The sequence below is a fragment of the Helianthus annuus genome, chromosome 12, assembly GCF_002127325.2.
Source record: "Helianthus annuus cultivar XRQ/B chromosome 12, HanXRQr2.0-SUNRISE, whole genome shotgun sequence".
Lineage (NCBI taxonomy): Eukaryota > Viridiplantae > Streptophyta > Magnoliopsida > Asterales > Asteraceae > Helianthus > Helianthus annuus.
The window spans coordinates 38,431,423-38,454,955 of NC_035444.2; the positions used below are offsets into that span (position 1 = coordinate 38,431,423).

General features: G+C 37.4%; 2 protein-coding genes across 2 annotated transcripts; both read right to left on the bottom strand.

Moving 5' to 3' along the window:
- Nucleotides 1-6,643: 6,643 nt before the first annotated feature.
- LOC110896600 lies at nucleotides 6,644-7,939 on the bottom strand. The gene is made up of 2 exons (XM_022143844.2): nucleotides 7,206-7,939; nucleotides 6,644-7,139 (listed from the first exon to the last, which is right to left on the bottom strand). Exons 1-2 carry the CDS (start codon nucleotides 7,909-7,911, stop codon nucleotides 6,676-6,678), a joined length of 1,170 nt encoding a protein of 389 aa, XP_021999536.1. The 5' UTR covers nucleotides 7,912-7,939; the 3' UTR covers nucleotides 6,644-6,675.
- Nucleotides 7,940-8,364: 425 nt separating this feature from the next.
- On the bottom strand, nucleotides 8,365-9,752 carry LOC110896601. Its single transcript, XM_022143845.2, has 3 exons — nucleotides 9,707-9,752; nucleotides 8,810-9,117; nucleotides 8,365-8,688 (listed from the first exon to the last, which is right to left on the bottom strand). The coding sequence occupies exons 2-3, from the start codon at nucleotides 9,113-9,115 to the stop codon at nucleotides 8,365-8,367; spliced, it is 630 nt and encodes a 209-aa protein (XP_021999537.1). The 5' UTR covers nucleotides 9,116-9,117; nucleotides 9,707-9,752.
- Nucleotides 9,753-23,533: the final 13,781 nt, after the last annotated feature.

Genomic DNA, 23,533 nt, shown 5'->3' on the forward strand with positions numbered 1-23,533 from the left:
AAATCTACGTTCAACGAAGTTTCTTCATTTTCCAGACCTTTTAATAAACATATCGTAGAAACTTTTTATCCGTCTTAAATATGTAATTCAAAAAAACCTACATAAAAACTATTATATTCGTCTTAAAATCTAATTAAAAAAACTTTATACATAAAATACCATATTCAACAAATTGGAATTTTAGTTTTCATAAAAACTTTTTTATAAAAATGTTTTTTAGAAGTTTGGTAAATAAGTTTTCAACCAAAAAACTTTTAGGAAAAATCTCAGTAATCTAAACATAATACATCTTCAAAAACTGGATAAAAAACACAACAAACTTTCTAACTAAAGGGGTGCCAAATCTGATAGAAATCCAATCGAGAAATACAAACTTTTTAAAGTTAAACCCTAATGTGCTATTAAAGTTATCCTATAAATATATAACAATAGTGCACACCTATGTCTATTGCCAAACAAAGTAAAAATCAATGCTCAAATGATTGACATGTTTCAAGTGGATGAAAAGGTTTACTACAGTTTTGATAAAGTCCAAGATGATCGGCACAACTTCTAGCCGGTCGAGTTCTTAAACTTACTAACTGTTAGTGGTTTGCCGCCTCATATACTTCGTTTAAAAATCGGTTGCCCTATAATATTTTTGCGGAATATCGATCCATCACATGGTCTGTGTAATGGCACTAGATTGATATGTAAAGGCTTCCGACGCAATGTTATTGATGCAGAGATAACTATCGGGCAACATGCCGGAAAAAGAGTATTTTTGCCAAGAATCCCATTGTGTCTTTATGAAGACGACATGTTCCTAATCAAGCTGAAAAGAAAACACTTTCCCATTCGACTTAGCTTTTCCATGACAATCAACAAAGCTCAAGGTCAAACAATTCCGCATGTTGGTGTTTATCTTCCGGATTCAGTATTTTCGCATGGACAACTTTATGTCGCTTTATCAAGGGACAACTTAGCGTAGTTAGATATATTTAATCTAGACCTAGGATGATGGCTTGATAAACAAGCTTTCCTCTAGGTTAAGGGAATGAGGTAACCTTAACCGAAGCCCTTCCATTTTAACATCAAAAACATAATTTGTAAATTTAATAAAAACCCATCGGTAACCGTAGCTAGGAGCCGGATCTATTCAATTAAGTTCACCAAACCACAACACCAATAACTTAACTATAATTAATCTCAAGTGGATTCCATACCTAAATCAATACTTCTTGTGATCTTGATATTCTCCACTTATTACTATTACTCACATTTATTTTCTAGCTTTTATGTTTAGTCGACAAAAAAAACAAGCAAAAGATAAGTAATTAACTAGAGTAAAATGCACGGATAGTCCCTATGGTTTGGTGAAATTTCATCTTTAGTCCCCAACTTTTCAAAATTACAATCTTAGTCCCTGTGGTTTGACAAGTTGTTACTCGGATAGTCCCCAAAGCAGATGGAGGACTATCCGAGTAACAACTTGTCAAACCACATGGACTATCCGAGTAACAACTTGTCAAACCATAGGGTCTAAAAGTGTAATTCTAAAAAGTTGGGGACTAAAAGTGAAATTTCACCAAACCATAGTGACTATCTGTGCATTTTACTCAATTAACTAGGTGGTAACATAAAAAGTTGAGTAGTAAAAGTCATGTTCTTTGGGTTCGATACTTGGTTCTTATATAAACTTTACTAAAAATAATAGGTACACTTGCCTATTGTGGATGGAACTAGATATAAAGAATTGTGTAACTCTAACCATCGCTAAATGCATAAGAATAGGAATAGGAATAGGAATAGGAGAGAGAGAATGTGTGAAACTGTCATCAACTGCTGCTTCTAAAAGTTTTTAAGTGACTTTAAAGGGCTGAGATTTAAAGTTGAAGGCTTAAAAGAGCCAAAATCTTCCAAAAAGTTGGTTGGAAGATCTGTTGCAATATAATATATAAATGTATTTGCGCTAATGTTGAATAAAAAACGTTCAGAACCCATGTGATTATGCTTTCATGCAACTTCTTTTTGCGATATATGATGTGATTAATACATGATTGGAATATTAATTGCGCTATTACTAGATTCTTGTCATGCCGCTAAGCGAAGTAGTAGAATGTTGTACCCTAAGGGGCGAAAGTTAAGTTGCCGAAAGCATTACTAGCTTACGCTCTAACTTGAGTAGCACTAGGCACGTGGAATCCCGTGTGTATCAACAAGGACCACCTTACAAGGCTAAATACTCATGGGTGATCGACCGATAGCGAAGTTGTACCATAAGGGAATGATGAAAAGAATCCCCATCGGGGAATGAAATAGAATATGAACCCGTAAGCTTCCAAGCAGTGAGAGGATCCAGGCATTTAACCGCGTGCTTGTTGGAGAATGAGTCGGGTACTCATAAGCATTGGCTTGGTTAAGGGAACCCACTGGAGTCGTAGCGAAAATGATTCTTCATAAGGCGATTGCCACTGAGCCTCGTAAGAGAGAAGAGACAAAGACGATTTTGGATTTTGATATGGATATGGATAAAAGAAATTAGATTATAAAAGAATCATGAAAAAGGGTAAAATGGTCATAAAGTAAAATCTCCTTTAATTAGGTATATTAATATGGGTGTAAACGAGCCGAGTTGAGCCCGAGTCCAAGTCCAACTAGGCTCGAGCTAGGCTCATCATGCGATTATGAAGCTCGAGCTCGGCTCGGTTTGAGCCTATTATTTTGAGATCGAGCTCAGCTCGAAAGTAAAACCCAAGAGCTCGAATTTGGCTTGTTTCGGCTCGAGGTAATTTGAAATCAATTCTAAACGGGCTAAAAGTTTGACTTGAGCTCGCTTTGATAGCTTAACGAGCCAAGGCTCAACAAGTGCTCGGCTTGCCAATGCTAAATAGTAGGTATATTATATATAACAACGTAATATAAAATTTATTTGGGCTCGTTTAGGCTCGCAAGTCTATAAGAGTTTTGTATGTAAAGCTCGAGCTGGGGCTCGATAACTCAACAAGTCATATGGCTCAATAAGGCTCGGGTCATTCTAGCTTTTTACCAATCTGATTCGATACCGAGCAGCTCTCGAGCCGCTCCACCTCATTTACACCCCTAGGTATACATGATATTTGTTAGTTTTTGTCAGATATATATGTTATTTTCCAAGTTTATGATTATGTATATGATTTTTTTTTTCATTTTTCAATGTGTTATATATTGGATATATGTATGTCCGCCCTTAATTAAAGTCAACGTAACTAACTCGGTACGATCCGAAGAGTTACACGTTGGTACACGAATCATATATGTTCACGAGTAGGTAGATTATTATTTGTGAAATAATAATAGTTTAAACCCGAGGGACTAAATATTAACTAGATTATTATTAAGAGGATTATAATTGTATAATCTTAAAGGGCCTTAATGTAAGATTGGATTTTATAAAAGGATGTTTAAGGTGGAAATCATAGACACGCTTTTATAAAGCCACAAAACCCTTGCCACCCTCCTAAGCTTGGCCGCCACCCTTTTGTCGTCGACCAAGCATCGCCGCCGCCTTCTTCTTGGCCGGTTCTACTCTCGGGTATCTTGTGCTCGGTTGTGAACTTCCTACTAGCGAGGATTCGTTGTAACCCGCGTGTTACAATTCCGGTGTAGTCGTCAAAGGTTGATTACTAAAACCCTCTATGGTTGTTTATTCATTTTATTTGTTTATACGCGTATAACCTTGATCCTGATTGGGAATATTTATTAATCGGATTAATAAATCAAATTTGTATAATCGGCTTTTGGTAAATTATATAAACCGCTTCCGCTATTATTTTGATAGCATGATTCCCAACAGTGGTATCAGAGCCACGGTTACACGCGTATAGATGGTAAAGTTACAATTTTGATCTATGTTTTATTTGTCAAAAATTATTTGTTTTGACAAAAGATTAAAAGCTTTTGGTTGTCTATGGATTGTGATGTGAATCGAGCCCTAGGTTATGACCTTTGTCATGGTTGTGTTGGTTATGGTTTTATTTTGATTTGTATTTTTTTCGGATATTAGATCCGATGTAATAGTATTTTTGATTTGTATTTTGTTGCGGATATTGGATCCGATGTAATAGATAGGATTAGAATAGATTTGGTTTTATTGTATTTTCAAATTTATTATTGTAATCCTTCGAGTACAAGATCAAGATCAAGATAAATGGCGAACAGGTACCATGAAAATAGAGATCGCGGGTCAAGTGGGAGCTTTCAAAAATTAGCTTTTGAAACCCTTTTTGACTAGTTCGTTTCGTTTCTGGCTAAAACGAAACGGCCAACCTATTGGGGGCTCGACTCGTTTTTTTTATTTGTGTTTTGTGGTTGTGTTTTATTTATTGTAAATAATCTAGATAACACAAAATAAACAAATTTTTCACAATCAAGACAACGGTTTTATTAAAACAAGTTTTATAAAACTGAAAAGTATAATTAATAAAAGGTTTTTATTAATATTTAAAACAAGATCATTCGCGATAAAACGACCGACATAGTTTAATAGGGTATTTAAAACTATATCGTGCGAGCGTGGAAAGGAGTTTCTATTATCACGAATTATATAAAATCGGATTTTATAAACTACTGTGTAACTCGCCTCATGCTACGAGTTATTCAAAATATTTTTGGTAAATATTAAAATAAATACCAAATTTTAAATTGATGTTTTATGCCACCCTTAACGAGTTAACACTTCATTCTAAATCGAACCCAAATGTTAGTGCTATACCCTGCATCTGGGCGTCCATCATGAAAAAAGGTAATCATCGCGTTTCCTGTGTAACATAGGCCGGTGTTACAGTTAACAGTAAAGAACAAAACATCGCTTGTTCATCAAATGGGCATAGTTGGGGTTAAACATACATCGTTTTAAGCGATAACCACAAATGGAGAGTTGTGTAGTGGACACAATTAACAATCGTTGTTTACCTACATAATCATACCAGTGGATAGTGCTTAAGCCAATTCACTGTCATATGATGAATCGGGATCTCATCTTAATTAAAATTTTGTTTTTGGGTCATAAAATTAAATTAAGATATTAAAAACATAAAATACTAATTAATTAATTTTGAACTTTGTAGATGTCAACTGAAAACAATTCCTCCCAATTTTCTCTCAAGTCCATCTTAGAGAAGGACAAACTGAACCACTCCAACTTCATGGACTGGCACCGCAACTTGAAAATTGTTCTCAAGGCGGAGAACAAACTGTATGTTCTTGAAACGCCAGTCCCTGATGAACCCATCAATCAGCAAACTGTTGCATATAGAAACTATGCAAAGCACTTTGATGACTCTACGAAAGTCTCATGTTTAATGTTAGCATCCATGATTCCTGAACTTCAAAGGACCATGGATGACAAGATGGCATATGAGATGAATGAGCACCTGGTTGAAATGTTCCAACAGAAGGCTCCTCATGAGAGGTTTGATGTGATGAGATCACTCATAACCACTCGTATGCAAGAGGGTACATCAGTTAGTGCTCATGTGCTAAAAATGAAGGCATATGTTGATCACTTGGCTCGTCTGGAATCCCCCTTGAGTGATGAATTAGCTGGGGATATCATCCTCAACTCATTGCCTAAGTCATATGATCAGTTCACTGTGAACTACAATATGAATGGGATGGAGAAGACACTTGCAGAGCTGCATCAGATGCTCAAAACTGCTGAGGTGAATATACCCAGCAAGACTGCACCAGTGTTGATGATCAAGGAGGGTCATGTTAAGAAACCTAACACCAAGAAAAGGGGCAATCAGGTCAAAGGGAAGGGCAAAGGCAAATTAGTTGCAAACAAGAAGCCTCAGAAGGATGCCAAGTGTTTTCATTGTAATGAAATTGGGCACTGGAAGAGGAACTGTGCTAAGTATTTAGCTAAACTGAAGCAAGCCAAGGCTTCAGGAGGAGAGTCCTCAGGTATATATGTTATTGAAATCTTTTCTTTTTCTGGCAAAACATGGGTGTTTGACACAGGATGTGGTTTTCACATTTGTAATGCTTTGCAGGGACTAAGAAAGATTAAGAAGCTGAAACAAGGCGACTTGGAGGTCCATGTTGGAAATGGACAAAGACTTGCTGTGAAGGCGATTGGAGAATATGTTCTTTTACTTCCTTCTGGTTTAGAACTTGTTTTGAACAATGTTTATTTTATTCCTAGTGTTACTAGAAATATTGTTTCGGTTTCTGCTTTGCATGGACAAGGTTTCAATCATCATTTTAATGGTGAATTTATTTCTGCTTATTTTAATGATGTATTTTACTTTGACACAAAACCAAACAATGGAATCTGTGAGATAGAAATCCAAAACAATAACATATTATGCAACATCTCCCATAAACATAATAAGTTGGACTTTAACGATACGTATATGTGGCATTGTAGACTTGGGTGCTGTTTGTTTTTTCTGCATGAAAACCTCTTCTGCTGCAGGCCACATCTGCAGACATCTACAGGAGAAGAGGTGGACTAAACCTCTGCAGTCTGCAAGAAGAAGACTGTTTGTTTTTTTAACTTCTGCAGTCTGCTGAAAGAGACTCAACTTAAAAAGAAAACTGTTTTATTAATCCGAAATATATTTCATAAAACCACGTAACACTAAAATAATATTCATAAAACCACAACATTGAAATAATAGTTATTAAACAGAACAATGTTTTTTTAATCGTTTATTCCATACTTTGCATTAGTTGCTCGGCAATCTCATCACGTAAGTGAGTCATATATTCTCGATCAGCTGCAGTACCATGTGCTCCAACCTCGTCTTCATCAGCATCAACATGCACTTGCCTATTATGTAACGACACATTGGGTTGATCATATTCAGTAAACAATTCATCGTTCAAACCCGCTTTCCTTATAAAATTATGTAGCGCGAAACATGCAATGGTAATGTTTCTTTGTGTGATTAAAGGAAATGGTGCCATCCGCTTCAATATAGGGAATCGTGCTTTCAAGACACCAAATGAACGCTCGATTACGTTCCGAAGTTTTGCATGTCCATGGTTAAACTTTTCTTTATTAGTCAATGCGCGTCTCCGACGAAAATCACCAAGCCAATACCGCACATTACGATATGGAGCCATAAACCCTCGAGTGTGTGCATATGCGGCATCACAAAGATAATATTTGTCTGTAAAACAATTCAATTATTAGATTAGTAATCTAACATATGAATAATTAACCAACATAAACATACCTGGTGGTGGAATCGGGAATGGTGCATGTGGATCGACAAGTGCCTCGGATAATATTCTAGCATCATGTGCTACTCCTTCCCAGCCGGCCACAATGAACGTAAAAATCATGTTAAAGTCACAAATTGCTAATACGTTTTGATAACAATCACCTTTGCCCCTTCCTCTGTATAAATCTTGTTTACTAGCAGGGACAACAGCATGTATCAAAGTTCCATCCAATGCACCTACCGCTCCTTTAAAAACCCGTCGAAGTCTCTTGTTATGTCCTGGTATATTGGGATTCGGGTTGAAAGAAGTTGGCACTATCATGTCTCTGGCGAAGAGCATCATTTTATCCAAAACCTCATAAAAAAATTTATGGATTGTTTGCTTCGAGTGTTGAAATCTACGCTTGATAACCACGTACCGTTGATTATGACCGATTACCATCAAAAACATTGCCATTTTCTCCTCAACCGATACGTGTTTGCTATCAACTAACGAATAATTAACTCTAAAATGTGCGCATAGTCGGACAAAAGATTCACGTGACATACGAAGCATTTCAATGCATTGTTTTGGATTTCCAGTTAATAACTCTAACGTGTATTGATGCCCCGTCATGTTTGAATCATTGTCTCGCATTCTTTTCAAACCTCTCTTCCAAAAAAAACGGACATACAAGTACATAAGAATAACGAGAAGTAATTTTTGATTATTGTCCATCGTGATCCTGCGTTAAAAACAAACCATTAAGCATCGAGAAAGTCACAAAAGTCATACAAAGTTTTCAATGTTTCAAGAAAGTCACAAAAGTCATACAAAGTTTTCAATGTTTCAAGAAAGTCACAAAAGTCATACAAAGTTTTCAATGTTTCAAGAAAGTCATAAAAGCAAACAATAACAAACAACCATAATGTTTACTACTCCTTAATAAGTCCTAAATTTTTTGCCGTCATCGTGATCCACCCGTGTAACACCTCAGGATCTTCTGGCAATGTCATCCAAGCCTCTCTCATATCCGAGCCTCTCCCAAAGATGTTAAAAGCAACTAAGAATAAAGGATCCATCTTGTTTAAGCCAACTAGCTTCAACCTCTCAGCACAATCAGTGAATGTTGACCCTTCTTTGCCTTTGATTAAAGTCTGCAAAGCCATGTTCATGTTAGCTGCTAAATCATCACTGTTGATAGTTTTTTTGGAGGTTTTTGTCTTTTTTCTTTGGATTGCCCTCTGGGTTAGGCTCATGAGTAGGCTCAGGAGTGGGTTCGGCAGTGGGCTCGGTAGGGCCCTCTGAAGTGCCAGCATCATCTTCCACTTCATTAAAAACAGAGTCCATAAGCATCAGTGACTGACCCCGATTACTATTAGATCCAACACCCGATGTCACTTGGGTTGGGGTCCACCTGGAATTCCCAGTAGCGGTGTTACCATCAAACAGCTGTGCGCATAGTTCGGGGAAAGGTAACGGACCCGTTTTCAAACCTCCAGCTTTCGGATGCCCCTAAGCCCGAAGTAAAAAAAATTATGAGTTAATAGTATTTTTTTGTTACCGGTTTTTTCTCTCAAAAAATTATAAGTTAATAGTATTTTTTTTGTTACCGGGTAAAGGCAATCGAACATACCTTCTTAAAATCCTCCCATTCCTCATTGGTTAATGTAAACATATTTGTTTGCGGGTTGTATATGTTACCGGTTTTTTCTCTCAAATAACACCAACCTACATACTTGGCTTTAAGATTGTCATGAGCGTTTTTCATTTGTTTTTGAGCCAAATCAATGCCAAACCTTTCCTTGAGAACGTTTCCTAGCCTAGTCCAAGATTCTTTGTGCAAACTCAAGCCTTTTCTACCCACTTTGTTAACCTCCTCAATGCAAGTTTCAAGCAAGCATTTTAGTTGATCGTTTGACCAAACGTGTTTATCTCCCATTTCTATTAATCAACAACAATCATTCAACAAAGATAAAGAACGAAACTTTCATCAAACATCTACATCCAAATCTCAGTTACACTAAAAAAAAATCATTCAACAAAGATAAAGAACGAAACTTTCATCAAACAACAATCATTCAACCAAAATGTATAACCACATTTACATTCTAGAAGTAGAGCCATATCTCCATCCAAATCTCAGTTACACTAAAAAAAAACTAGATGACCTTTTTTCATCAAACATCTCAATATTTAAATTGAAATTCAATAAATATTTATTTCTATTTACAAATCCACTACATCGTCATGGAACCATTTAATAATTTTTGTTTACAAATCCACTAATAAATATGCTTACAGAACTTGAATATGCTTACAAATCCACTAATGAATATGCTTACAGAACTTGAATAAAAAAAACTAAATCAAAAAATGAATATGCTTATAGAACTTGAATAAACAAATTAATCAATACTTTGTCAACAAAACATCTACTATTTCGTATTCATAATTTCATATGATGCATATTACCACATAGAAGGCACCTAGCAACACAGTTAAGAAGAGAGCAAAAAACGAATCTGCTTACCTGGTGGCGGACGGAGGAGGAGGAGGGAGCCAGCGGTCTTGGTGGCGGAGGGAGGAGGAGGAGGGAGGCGGCGGAATCGGTGGCGGAAGGTGTGGTGGCTTGCTTTTGGAGAGGATGAACCCTAGAAAAAAAGGGGAATAGAAAAAATGACGGGAAGAGGTAAAAAGCTCAAGGTTTATCTATTCCTCAAAAAGAGGTGGGGAGAGGTAAAAAGCACTTCTCAAAGAAAAAAAAACAAACACTCTCCTGAGGCTAAACCTCTTCTCGCGTCTGCACGGTGCAGACAGAAGAGGCCAAGAAGCTCTTCTTGTAAAAAACAAACACCACCTTGGTCACATAAGCGAGAACCGTGTTAAACAACTTAAAACCGCATGAATCTTAGATTCTAAGGGTTCGGAAACGTTTGGCAAATGCGAATCATGCTTAAGTGGAAAGTTAACAAAAGCACCTTTTTCAAATGTTGGAGAAAGAGCTAATGATCTATTGGGACTTGTACATACAGATGTATGTTGTCCATTCAGAACAATGTCAAGACATGGAGAAAGATACTTTGTTACATTCACTGATGATTTTAGTAGATATGGTTATGTTTATCTTATGAAGCATAAACATGAGACATTTGAAAAGTTCAAGGAGCACCAAAACGAAGTAGAGAATCAGCTAAATAGAACTATTAAGATGCTTCGATCAGATCGAGGCGGTGAATATCTTAGTCAGGAGTTCATCGACCATCTAAAGGATTGTGGAATAGTTTCACAGCTCACTCCACCTAGAACGCCACAACATAATGGTGTGTCTGAATGGAGAAATCGAACTTTATTAGATATGGTTCGATCAATGATGTGTCGAACAACCCTCTCACGCTCCTTTTGGAGTTATGATCTGGAAACTGCCGCAAAACTTGTGAATATAGCTCCAACGAAGAAGGTTGACAAAACGCCTTATGAGATATGGCATGGAAAGAAACCAAAAGTATCCTATCTCAAGGTCTGGGGATGTAACGCTTATGTCACTCTAGAATCTTCAGATAAACTAGATCCCAGAGGCGAAAAAGTGGTTTTTGTCGGATACACTAATAGGATCGGTTACCTTTTCTACCATCCCGCTGAAAATAAGATTTTCACTAAACGCAGAGGCACTTTCTTGGAGGAAGAGCTTCTGGCACGAGGGATTGGAGAAAACCATGTGGATCTTAAAGAAATTTGAGAATCACAGGTGACTGAACCAGTTGTTCAGACAGAAACAGAAGTAACTGATCTAGTTGTTGAAGTTGAGCCTGAGAGGACTCAAGAAATAATAGAAACACCAAGTGTTCGAAGAAGTATTAGGGATCGTCGTGCCCCAGAAAGGTATGACGATATCTTCATGATTGATGAAGCTGAACCTGCTACTTACAAAGCTGCAATGTTGGATTCAGAATCTAAGAAATGGCAAGAAGCCATGAATGCAGAGATGCAATCCATGCATGATAACCAAGTCTGGGATTTGGTTGATCTTCCTACCGAAGGTCGGACTGTAGGAAACAAATGGATCTTCAAGAAGAAGACCGACATGGATGGAAATGTGCAAACCTACAAAGCAAGGCTTGTAGCGAAAGGGTTCACTCAGACTCAAGGAATTGATTATGAGGAAACTTTCTCGCCAGTAGCCATGCTTAAGTCTATTAGAATTCTACTTGCCATTGCTGCATATTATGACTATGAGATATGGCAAATGGATGTCAAGACCGCGTTCCTTAATGGACACTTACTTGAAGATGTCTATATGGTTCAACCTGAAGGTTTTGTCGATCCAAATAATCCTAATAAGGTGTGCAAGCTAGATAAATCCATCTATGGATTGAAGCAAGCATCTCGCAGCTGGAATCTTCGTTTTGATCAGAAAATTAAAGAGTTTGGCTTCATTAAAAACGAAGATGAACCGTTTGTTTACAAGAAATCTAGTGGGAGCTATATCACTTTTCTAATTCTGTATGTAGATGACATACTAATCATTGGAAACAATATCCCTATGCTAAAAGATGTTAAGGCTTGGTTGGGAAAATGTTTCGCAATGAAAGATCTTGGTGAAGCCGCTTATATTCTAGGAATAAAGATTTATAGAGATAGATCAAAGCGGTTATTAGGTTTAAGTCAAAGTACATATATCGATAAGGTCATACGACGCTTCTTAATGCAAGACTCAAAAAGGGGGCTCTTGCCCATGGCACATGGAACCATTCTTAATGGCGAGCAGTGTGCTAAGACCGAAGAGGAAAAGAAGAAAATGGAAAGAGTTCCATATGCTTCTGCTATCGGTTCCATCATGTACGCCATGTTATGTACTAGACCTAATGTCTCGTATGCTCTTAGCATGACGGGTAGATATCAACAGAATCCAGGAGAGAGTCACTATGCTGCAGTGAAGAACATTCTTAAGTACTTAAGAAGGACTAAGGACATGTTCTTAATATATGGAGGACTGGATGAAGAGCTATCAGTTAAGTGTTATAGTGATGCAAGTTTCCAGACTGATCGTGACGATTCAAGATCACAGACGGGATATGTTTTCATTCTGAATGGTAGGGCTGTTACTCGGAAGAGCTCGAAGCAAAGTGTGGTTTCTCAATCCACCTGTGAATCAGAATGCAATGCTACATCGGATGCTGCTAAGGAGGCTGCCTGGATGAAGAAGTTCATTACTGATCTCGATGTTGTGCCTAACATAAATAAACCGATTGAGATGCTATGTGACAATACTGGTGCCATTACCCTTGCAAAGGAACCAAGGTCGCATCAAACCACAAGGCATATACTCAGGAAATTCCACTATATTAGAGAGATAATAGAGCGTGGAGACATCGTAATAAGCAAAGTTCATACGGATCTAAATCTGGCTGACCCCTTTACTAGGCCTCTACCTCAAGCTAAACATGAGGAGCATATTGGAAAAATAGGGCTTAGATTTGCTAGACAGTGGGCATGATCTGTAGTTAGTATTGATGTTTTAATTTTGAACTACAACAGTAACATTGAAATAGTTATTTGATTTATTGGTTAAATGCAAGTTTAATTATTTTGTAACTGTGTTCGTTATTTGTATGTTTATATCCTTGAATAAGCGTATTCTAAAATATCCGTAGTCGATCAAATTACATGGGAATGAATTTGAATGTAAGACTATTGTGAATTGGGATGATTGTATTCATGAGATGAATAACTCAAGAGTTTGAGAATCAAAATTCACAGATATCACTAGGGAATGATATTGGATGTGACTCGCTTCAAAACGATCTCCATGGATCTAAGTCATGAGATGTTTTGATATTGATATGTTTAATCTGTCCTTTTTCCTTAGGCACATATTAAACTACATTGATCAAGGACAATCTTTAATGTTATCTAACACTGTCCTGAAACATGGGTAGTAATCCGGGTAGCGTTGGGAGGAATCCAAGGTTAAGTGGGAGTTGTATGATGCTGATGGAATTCTATACTTCTATGGGATTAGAAGTTTAGACATTCTGGCGCCCTCGTTAACTCAAGCTGGAATAAACGCGTGGCCACGCTCGGACTAAAAGTAGTTCGTTAAACAACTTTGAATTAAAGACGAGAATAGAGAATGGTTGATCACTATATAAGAATGAATGATCCATGTCTTATGATCAACGAATGTTCTATAAAGAAGGGACTTATTGATAGAATTATCAGGGCTATAGTATTTGGTTAAGTAAAGTGTTACTTGAACGCAAAGAACTAGTTGACGACTGTAAAGTGTCATGCCGTGTTAAGAGCAGTGCGATGCAGCTAGGCGTCCAACTCTGCACACGTTGACTCATTTAATTAAAATCGTCCAAGTGGGAGATTGTTGGATATATGTATGTCCGACCTTAATTAAAGTCAACGTAACTAACTCGGTACGATCCGAAGAGTTACACGTTGGTACACGAATCGTATATGTTCACGAGTAGGTAGATTATTATTTGTGAAATAATAATAGTTTAAACCCGAGGGACTTAATATTAATTAGATTACTACATTAGTACAAAACATAATTTTAGAAGTGGTGGAATTTATTTTTGGAAGCGTTTATGGAGCGCTTCAAAAGTTGGCGCCTCGAAAAATACGCAGTCTTTTGCAGCGTTGTCAAAGTTATTTTAGCAGCGGTTACCAAAAATAAATTAAAATAATAAATAATAGCTTTAGCAGCGGTTTTGTCATAAGCTAAAAACAATAAAATAAATAATATATAATATTTTGAAAACGCTGCAAAATAACGAATGTATTTTTTATTGTATTTCCAGCCAAAATCAATTTTGCTAAAACATCACTACACCAATTCACGAAGTTACGAATTCAAATTAAATAACATTAATTACTTGTGTTCACAAATCCAACAATACACAAATTTCTACAAGATATAAATCTATAAAGAAGATAAAAAAGATTAACAGCTAATCTAATTGAAACAAATAACAGGACCCGTGCTACGCTGCGGGTAGGCGCACATAGATTCAGAAGTCCATAGTAAAGTTAAGATAAAGAGTAGTGCCAGTAAACATATGCATATGTATATTTATAGTCGCCAAAACTAAGTTTTACGGTTTATATGTAAACCAGCCAAAAGGTATATTATTTACATCAGTAAAGGCCTTCAAGCTGGACTTCAGAAATGCTTCACTGCCCAAAAGGTATATTTACATCAGTAAAGACGGTGTTCAAGTTGGACTTCAGAGGTTCTTCATTGCCCAAAAGGTATATCTACATCAGTGAAAAAAAGGCCAACAAGTTATCATAGGTGTTGAAGTGTGCTTCACTGCTCCTTTTTCTTGGCCGCGTTTTCATCTGTGGCAAATGCCAGAATCTTAGAAAGGTCTCTCTATACATGGAAAAGTTGATGTAGTACAGTTTATGGTTTGATGTAGTAATGTAGTAGTTGAATTTTTGGATTTCAGTGAATGCATACCTGGGAACTGGAGCTGTCTTTTGACAGCGGATGTTATTGTTTGTGTGCTCGGAGAGATGGTCGATGTTGTTGGGGTTGGTGTTCACTAAAGCTGTTGTTGACACTACAAAAATGAGTTGATGGTCTAATCAGAAGCTGCAAGTATAAACTAAGTGAAATGTAAGTGAGGCGATTTTTTACCTTTGTTAGCAGCAATTGGTGTATATGTCTCATGTGGGACGATAGTGGAATCGAATACACGATTTACAATAAACCTTAGTGAGCCTGGTTGGATGCGGTTGCTGAGTTGAAGCTGGAAAACTTTTGGGATGTGCCTTATTGCTTGAAGTGAGTCAGGTATAACATCCGGATCAGTGTACCTTCGTGCACAATTATCTGGCTGCATTCTTTTTCGTAAGGGAACAACCGCATCATCACATAGCGTTTGTGTGGCTTCGTCAGTCCTGTCCTTTATCTTTGCTGTTGGATGCAAATGATTTAATTGTCGTTAATATGTATATGAATGTGTGTGTGTGTGTATATTGTATTACATGAATTTTGGTTGTTGTTTGTGTAGATGGTCGATGCAAACTAACACGCCGTCTCTTGTTTTAGCTTCTTGTTGCAACGGGCGTGCATCCTTTGTAGTACCATGTTCTGTTTTCAATGAAATCTGTAATTGAGGCTGGCAGGTGAAACTCCGTTTCTGTAAAATTATATGATAAAGTTATATTACAGTATCAAAGTATATGTATAAATAAAGAAAGGATGAATTTAATTATAAAGGGAGTTGTAAATTACACTCATTTCTTCAGGATTCTTCTGTTTGAGTTTGGCTAGTGTCATTTGAGTTTTTTCATCAGGGGAAAGAGCGTTATATTTTTCTTTAAACCTGGTAACCAATTATAGATATAAATGTATATATAGTATTTATATTTACAAATAGGATACATACTCTTTGTAAAAACAAGAGGTTTTAACCTTGCAGCCAGATACTTTGCCTCTTCTATGCCGGGTTGATGTAAACGTGAGTAACAGTAGTACATGTTAGCTGGATACGTCTGAATTCAGTAAGTTTCGTTGAGGTAACAGCACGATGCACGGATACGGGGCATGTATTAAAGCTGTTTTATCTACTGTTTTGGCAATTTCTTCCCATAATGGTACCTCATCCAACTTTTCACTAAGGTAAAAGATTGAGTTAGTAGTTACAGCAACGTTTATAGTGTACGTTAAGTGTTAGGTAATGATAAATGAGAGTAACTACTTACTTCTCATCTTGAAGCAACAACTTGAGAAGCCTTTTGCCAGATGTTGTTCTTTTATCGCAATTGAAAGTGTCAAATCTTCCAATGTAATCTGAAAAATCGAGTGCAAAAGACAGTATATTACTTTTAACAGTTTTTAGTGATAAAATCTATAAGTATAGTAAAAGTTGAAATAGTGAAGAGGGCAGCCAGAGTCAAGTATAGAGGTAAATGAAGTTCCTCTGCCAAGCTGGATTGTTGCTGGTTGTGGAACGACGTTGTAGCATTCCCTTGGGTTGATGGATATACAATTAGAGACCTTGTAACATGACTGAAGAAATATTTTGGATTCAAATTGACGACTTGTGGCATAAGCTTCCATAACATTCCCCTGTTTATAGAAGTTAGCTATATAAGTGTATATAAGCATAAGTATATGTATTCATAAGCTTATATGTGTATGAAGATGAAATGTATGTGGGGAATGCAGAGTATATGTTTGAGGAAAATAGAATATAGGTACTGATAGTTTGTAGCTGAGTAAATGTACCTCTTAATCCAGGAACAAATTGCAAAGCTCATCTTCGTTTGGAAAAGACACCTATTTCCTTACTTCACGTATTTCTATTTGTTTGCCGTGTCGACTGGCCTAATAGAGGAGATAATCCTACAAGGCACTTCCATCAAGTCATCTACGATTCTCAAAGAATAATTAGTGAAACGGGATATAGAACAGACATATGTAACAAACACCAAATAATTAATTAATAACAACTAAATTAATATCAGAAAGAGTAGAACTTCACAACTGTTGATTTGCTACTAGGATTACTAAAAAATGCAACTTTTTTAATGGAAAGGCTTTTCATTCCAAACAACTCTTCCCAACAAGTAACTGAGAGAGAACAAAATTACAAGCAAACAGGAAAAAAAAACAGAACATAAAAAATCAAATCACATAACTACATTTTGGCCGGCCCATATCCTCCAAACCTGAAACGAAGAGCTCGCCCTGTTTGAAAGCCAAAGATAAGTCGTTTCCTTGAAATTCTCCAAAGTTTTATGCAGAGAAGTAGCCTTGCCCTTGCCATCAAAGGCATTTTGATACGGATAAATGATCAGTGGGTTAAAGGGCAGTGGATAGAAATGTTATCAGTGGATAAATGTACAACAGGGGTTACTAATAACAGTGGATTAGTAGCAGTGATTAGTTAACAGTGGATCAGTAGCACAGAGTATTAGTAACAGAGGTTAGCAACAGGGGTTGTTAGTAGTGGGTGGTTACAACAGGGGTTGTTAGTTAGTTGAATGGTTACAAAGATTGTTAGCTGACAGTTGTAGGGTTGTTGGGGTGGGGATATAAATAGTAATAGTTGTAATAGTATAGGGTATCTTGTGAAATAATAATCAGTTTCCCTCCTAAATTCTCTCTTAACCACCATTAACGAACTTTCGGATCTTATTCAATCAGTAAGTTCCCTGAGCGTTAATAGGACATGACCATTGTTAATCAATTTCAAGTTCATTCAATTTCAATCCTTATCATTGGTATCAGAGCTGTCTATCCTTGGACACTCTCGATTCAATTCAATTTTGAACCCTAATCAGTCAATTGGGGAATTTGTTGCGTTCAATTTCGATTCTTGAATTCGGTCATTGTTTCGATCGAATTCCTTCAATTGTTGTTCGTTCAATTCAATTTCCAATTGATCCTTGTTCAGATCAATTCCATTTTCAAAGATGACAAAGAGACATGGCCATAATGATACCGATGATGCTGAAAGCAGTCAGCAGATGAACACTCGGATCGAAGAAAACACAAAAGCATTAGAAGAAGTAAGGAACATGGTGTGTTGGGTCGTTTGTTTTTGTGTGCCTAGGCTTGGCCTGTCAAGTCTAGTAGTGTGTGTCAACTTTTGTCACACCCTGTTCTTTGATTCTTTATAAAATTCACCGGGGTAACCCTTTACCCAAAAACTAAGGAACATGGTGACTGGATTATCCTTACAATTGACTCAAATAGTCAATAACCAAGGCCATGGCAGAGATTACCAAAGACAAGGTCCGCAACATGAAGAAGAAGGATTCAATTTTGCAGCAAGATTGACCAAAATTGAACTTCCTCGGTTTAAAGGTGATGATTTAACTTCATGGTTGTTTAAGGTGGAACAATTCTTTCAGTTGGATAGAGTGTCTGATGCAACAAAGGTCAGACTAGCAGCCATTCATTTTGAGGAAAAAGCATTACAATGGTATCAATCTTTTACTAGACAAAGAATTGAAGGAGAAGTTTTGACTTGGGTGGAATTGGTAGAAGCTTTGAAGGTCAGATTTGGAAAGCTGTTTGATGACCCTATGACTGATCTTAAGAACTTGAAACAAATCAGTTCTGTTCAAGAGTATCATGACAAGTTTGATGCAATTATTAGTAGGCTTCAATTGCCAATGGAGTATGCTTTAAGTTGCTTCATGGCAGGATTAGAAGAGGAGATACAATTGCAGGTAAGAATGTTCAATCCTAAGAATATTCAAGAAGCCTTTTGTTTGGCTAAACTACAAGAAGCCACTATTAAAGCTAAGAAGGGAAGGGTTGGTTTTAAACCACCCATCTTACCTAACCCAAGTAACAATAAACAACCAGTTCCCTTTAGTAAGTCAGTAGGTTTGGATCCTAAAAGGAATGTGTTTAGGAAGACCTTGACCAAAAGTGAAATGGATGAAAGAAGGTCTAAGGGCTTATGTTTCAATTGTGATGAGAAGTATTCACAAGAACATATATGCAGGGGTAATAAGAAACCTCAGCTGTATCACATAGAGGTTGAATGGCTAGAAGAAGAGGATGGAGATTAGGGGTGCAAACGAGCCGAGCCGAGCCCGAGCTCGACCAGGCTCGAGCTCGAGCTCGTTTAACATATGAAAGCTCGAGCTCGAGCTCGGCTCGATTCAAGCTTTATTTCTTAAGCTCGAGCTCGGCTCGAAGGTAATTTTTCAAGCTCGAGCTCGGCTCGGGCTCGACTCGTTTAGTATTTATTAATTAATATATATTAATTATAATTATTATTATACATATAATTAAGTTATTTTTTTTATATTTATATAAATGGTAATTATTATATAAATATATGTTTAATATATTAATAAAAAAATATATAAACAGAAAGCTCGTTTAGGCTCGCGAGCCGGCTCGAGCTCGATAAGCGAAGCTCGGGCTCGGGCTCGTTTACTAAACGAGCTTGTTTTCTAGGCTCGGGCTCGAGCTCGAGCTCATTTAAGCTCGGCTCGTTAGAGCTTTTTTTCGAGCCGAGCTCGAGTAGCTCGGCTCGTTTGCACCCCTAATGGAGATGAAGAGAATGAAGTTGAGATGGAGTGTGCTCAAATCTCAGTAAATGCAGTGGAAGGAAATGACAGGTATAAATCTATTAGGGTCACTGGTCATTTCGGGAAATATGAATTGCAATTGTTAATGGATACGAGGAGCTCACATAAGTTTTTGGATATGGCATTAGCCAAACAGTTGGGGTGTAGGATGGTTAAAGGTCCGGCTATGTTAGTCAAAGTAGCAAATGGTCATGAAAAAGTTTGTGATCAGATGGTAAAGGGTTTTGCTGGATTATGCAAGGAATTCAATTCACAGCTGATGTGTATGTAATGCCTTTGGGAGGTTGTGATATGGTTTTAGGGGTACAATGGTTTACAAAGCTGGGAAGTATTAAAATGAATTATAATGAGAGAACTATTGCTTTCAAGTTTAATGGTCAGAAGGTAGTTTTGAGAGGGCAGTATGGAAAGAAGTTTTCTCAACTTAATAAGGGAAGTTTGAAGAAAATGGAACTGCAGAGGGCTGAATTGTCTATGGTACAGGTATATGCTATTGAAGGGTGCAATATAAGTACTTCAATGGTACTACAGAAAACTCAGCAGTCTAAGGAGCAACAGCACCAGTTACAAAGGCTATTGGAGGATTTCAGGGATGTCTTCCAAGATTTAAAGTCTCTACCACCATCTAGGGGCCAGTATGATCATAGAATTCCATTGAAACAAGGAACTGATGGGGTGAATTTAAGGCCTTATAAATATCCTGTGGTGCAAAAAGATGTGATAAAAAAATGACTAATGATTTGTTAGAACAAGGGGTAATTCGGTCCAGTACCAGTTCTTTTGCTTCACCAGTGGTTCTAGTCAAGAAAAAAGATGGTACATGGAGGATGTGTATAGATTATAGGAAACTGAATCAGGCTACAATTCCTGACAGGTTTCCTATTCCATTGGTGGAAGATTTGATGGATGAATTATATGGTACAAAATTTTTCTCTCAATTGGATCTCAAGTCTGGGTACCATCAGATCAGAATGGATGATGCAGACATCCATAAAACAGCATTTAAAAGTCATAATGGTCATTTTGAGTTTTTGGTCATGCCTTTTGGGCTGACTAATGCACCATCTACCTTTCAAGGTTTAATGAACCAGGTTTTTAAACAATATTTGAGGAAATATGTACTGGTTTTCTTTGATGATATATTAGTATATAGTCCTTGTTGGGATACTCATTTATCTCATTTGAAAGATGTCCTATCTGTATTATGGCAACATCAGTTGGTTGCTAAGAAAAGCAAGTGTGAATTTGGAGCTACTCAATTGGAGTATTTGGGGCATATAATATCTCAACAGGGAGTTGCAACTGATCCATCAAAGGTTTCTGCAATTCAACAGTGGCCGGTACCAACTAATATTAAGGAGTTGAGGGGATTTTTGGGCCTCACTGGATATTATAGAAGATTTGTGAAAGGGTATGGAAGCATCACCAAACCCTTAACTCAGTTGCTTAAGAAAGACTTTTTTCAGTGGTCGTCAGCAGCTCAACAAGCTTTTGAACATTTGAAGAGGAGTATGTGTCAACCCCCAGTATTAGCTCTGCCAAACTTTCAAGAAACCTTTGTGGTAGAAACAGATGCATCTGGTTTTGGAATAGGTGTTGTTTTAATTCAAAAGGGTCACCCTATTGCTTATATCAGTAAGGCCTTATCTCCAAGACATATGTCCTTGTCCACTTACGAGAGAGAATTATTGGCTATCATTTATCCTGTCTAAAAATGGCAACCATATTTGGCTCATGCTCACTTTGTGATCAAAACAGATCAACATAGTCTGAAATATTTGTTGGATAGTAAGATTTCCACGCCTTTCCAGCAAAGGTGGTTATCTAAATTGATGGGATTCAACTTTGAAATTATGTACAAAAAAGGTGTCGATAATAAAGTGGCTGATGCATTATCAAGAGTGAATCATGGGGAAATATTACAATTAGCAGCCTCATCTGTTCATACAGACATGTAGGCAGCCATTAAAGAGGGGTGGTCTAATGATGTGGAGTTGTTAAAAATCATTCAAGATCTTCAACAGAATCCTATGTCTCACTGTCATTATAGTTGGTCCAATGGAGAATTAAGAAGGAAGGGCAAGTTGGTCATTGGTAGTTCTACAACCTTAAGGCAGCAAATACTGCAGTGGATGCATGATTCAGGACAAGGAGGGTATTCTGGCATTCATGCTACTACTAGCAGAATTGCTAGACTGTTTTATTGGCCAAAGCTGCACAAAGAGGTGAAAGCTTATGTTAAGAATTGTGTAGTTTGTCAGCAGTGTAAGTCAGAAACAGTGGCTTATCCTGGGATGTTACAACCTCTCCCAATTCCTCAAGGGGTATGGGAAGATATAGCGATGGATTTTGTTGAAGGGTTGCCTAAATCCAAGGGTAAAGATGTCATTTTGGTGGTGGTGGAGAGGTTAAGCAAGGGTGCCCACTTTATCGCTTTACACCATCCTTTTACTGCAGTTGATGTGGCTCAGCTATATTTGGATCACATATATCGGTTACATGGCCCTCCTAAATCAATTATATCTGACCGAGATAAGGTGTTTATTAGAAATTTTTGGAAGGAACTGATGCTACTGCAAGGGGTAGAGCAGAAGATGTCTAGTTCATACCATCCCCAAACAGATGGTCAAACGGAGGTGCTGAACAGATGCTTGGAGGGTTATTTGAGGTGCATGTGTTTTGAAAAACCTCATGAGTGGGCTAATTGGTTACCCTTGGCAGAATATTGGTATAATACCACTTATCAGTCAGCTATCAGTGCACTCCATTTGAAGTCATCTATGGTCAGCCTCCACTTATACATTTACCATATTTACCGGGAGAAAGTAACAATGAAGCAATGGATAGAAGTTTGGTAATTAGGGAGGAGGTGATTAATATTTTGAAAGAAAATTTGAAGAAGTCGCAACAACGCATGAAACAGTTGGCTGATGCTCATCGAACGGAAAGGAGTTTCCAAATAGGAGACTGGGTATATTTGAAGATACAACACTACCGACAGCAGTCAGTGACTCAGCGGCTTAATCAAAAGTTGACAGCCAAATATTTTGGACCATATTTGATTTTGTTTAAGGTAGGAGAAGTAGCGTACACATTGCAGTTACTAGCTGGGTCTGCTATTCATCCTACAGTACACGTATCATTGCTAAAAAAGTATTATGGTCCTGAGCCTACTTCAACAGCGGTGGTTAATGAAGAAGTGCTGCAAACCACTGTTAGGGAACCTGAGAGTGTGGTGGACACTAGGGTTCTTAAAAAATTCAATAGAATGTTGGTGCAATGGTTGATTAAATGGAAGCATGTGGGGTGGAAGATGCAACTTGGGAAGATGCTAAGATGATGATGCAGAAATTTCCAAATTTTGATCCTTGGGGTCAAGGATCAGGTTATCGGGAGGGTATTGATACGGATAAATGATCAGTGGGCTAAAGGGCAGTGGATAGAGATGTTATCAGTGGATAAATGTACAACAGGGGTTACTAATAACAGTGGATTAGTAGCAGTGATTAGTTAACAGTGGATCAGTAGCAGAGGGTATTAGTAACAGAGGTTAGCAACAGGGGTTGTTAGTAGTGGGTGGTTACAACAGGGGTTGTTAGTTAGTTGAACGGTTACAAAGATTGTTAGCTGACAGTTGTAGGGTTGTTGGGGTGGGGATATAAATAGTAATAGTTGTAATAGTATAGGGTATCTTGTGAAATAATAATCAGTTTCCCTCCTAAATTCTCTCTTAACCACCATTAACGAACTTTCGGATCTTATTCAATCAGTAAGTTCCCTGAGCGTTAATAGGACTTGACCATTGTTAATCAATTTCAAGTTCATTCAATTTCAATCCTTATCACATTTTCAATATTTAAACATCTGTTTTAAAGGGCCTTCCTAGAAGGGATCTTACCGTCCAACCAGTGGCAGATCTAGGATTCCGACCAAGCGGGAACGTTTTATAAATAGGCGGTAACGAAATCGAAAAAACGTCAAATTTTTCCAAAATTTACACTAAATACGTCAAAAATTTTCCGACCAAGCGGTAGCGGAGGCTACCCCTTGATACAAGGTGCATCCGCCCCTGCGTCCAACCCTCTATATACCAAAAACACTTGCTGTAGAACCTTTTCTACACTTCCACAAACAACACTTTGCCTACAACGATTAATTTCAAAAGTTAAAAGCTCACCCTAACATGAAATCATCATCCAATTCAGACAAACTCACAAAACATATGAAATGTATAATAGAGGGTAGAATAATATCACCAATTTGAGGTGGATTTAGTAGA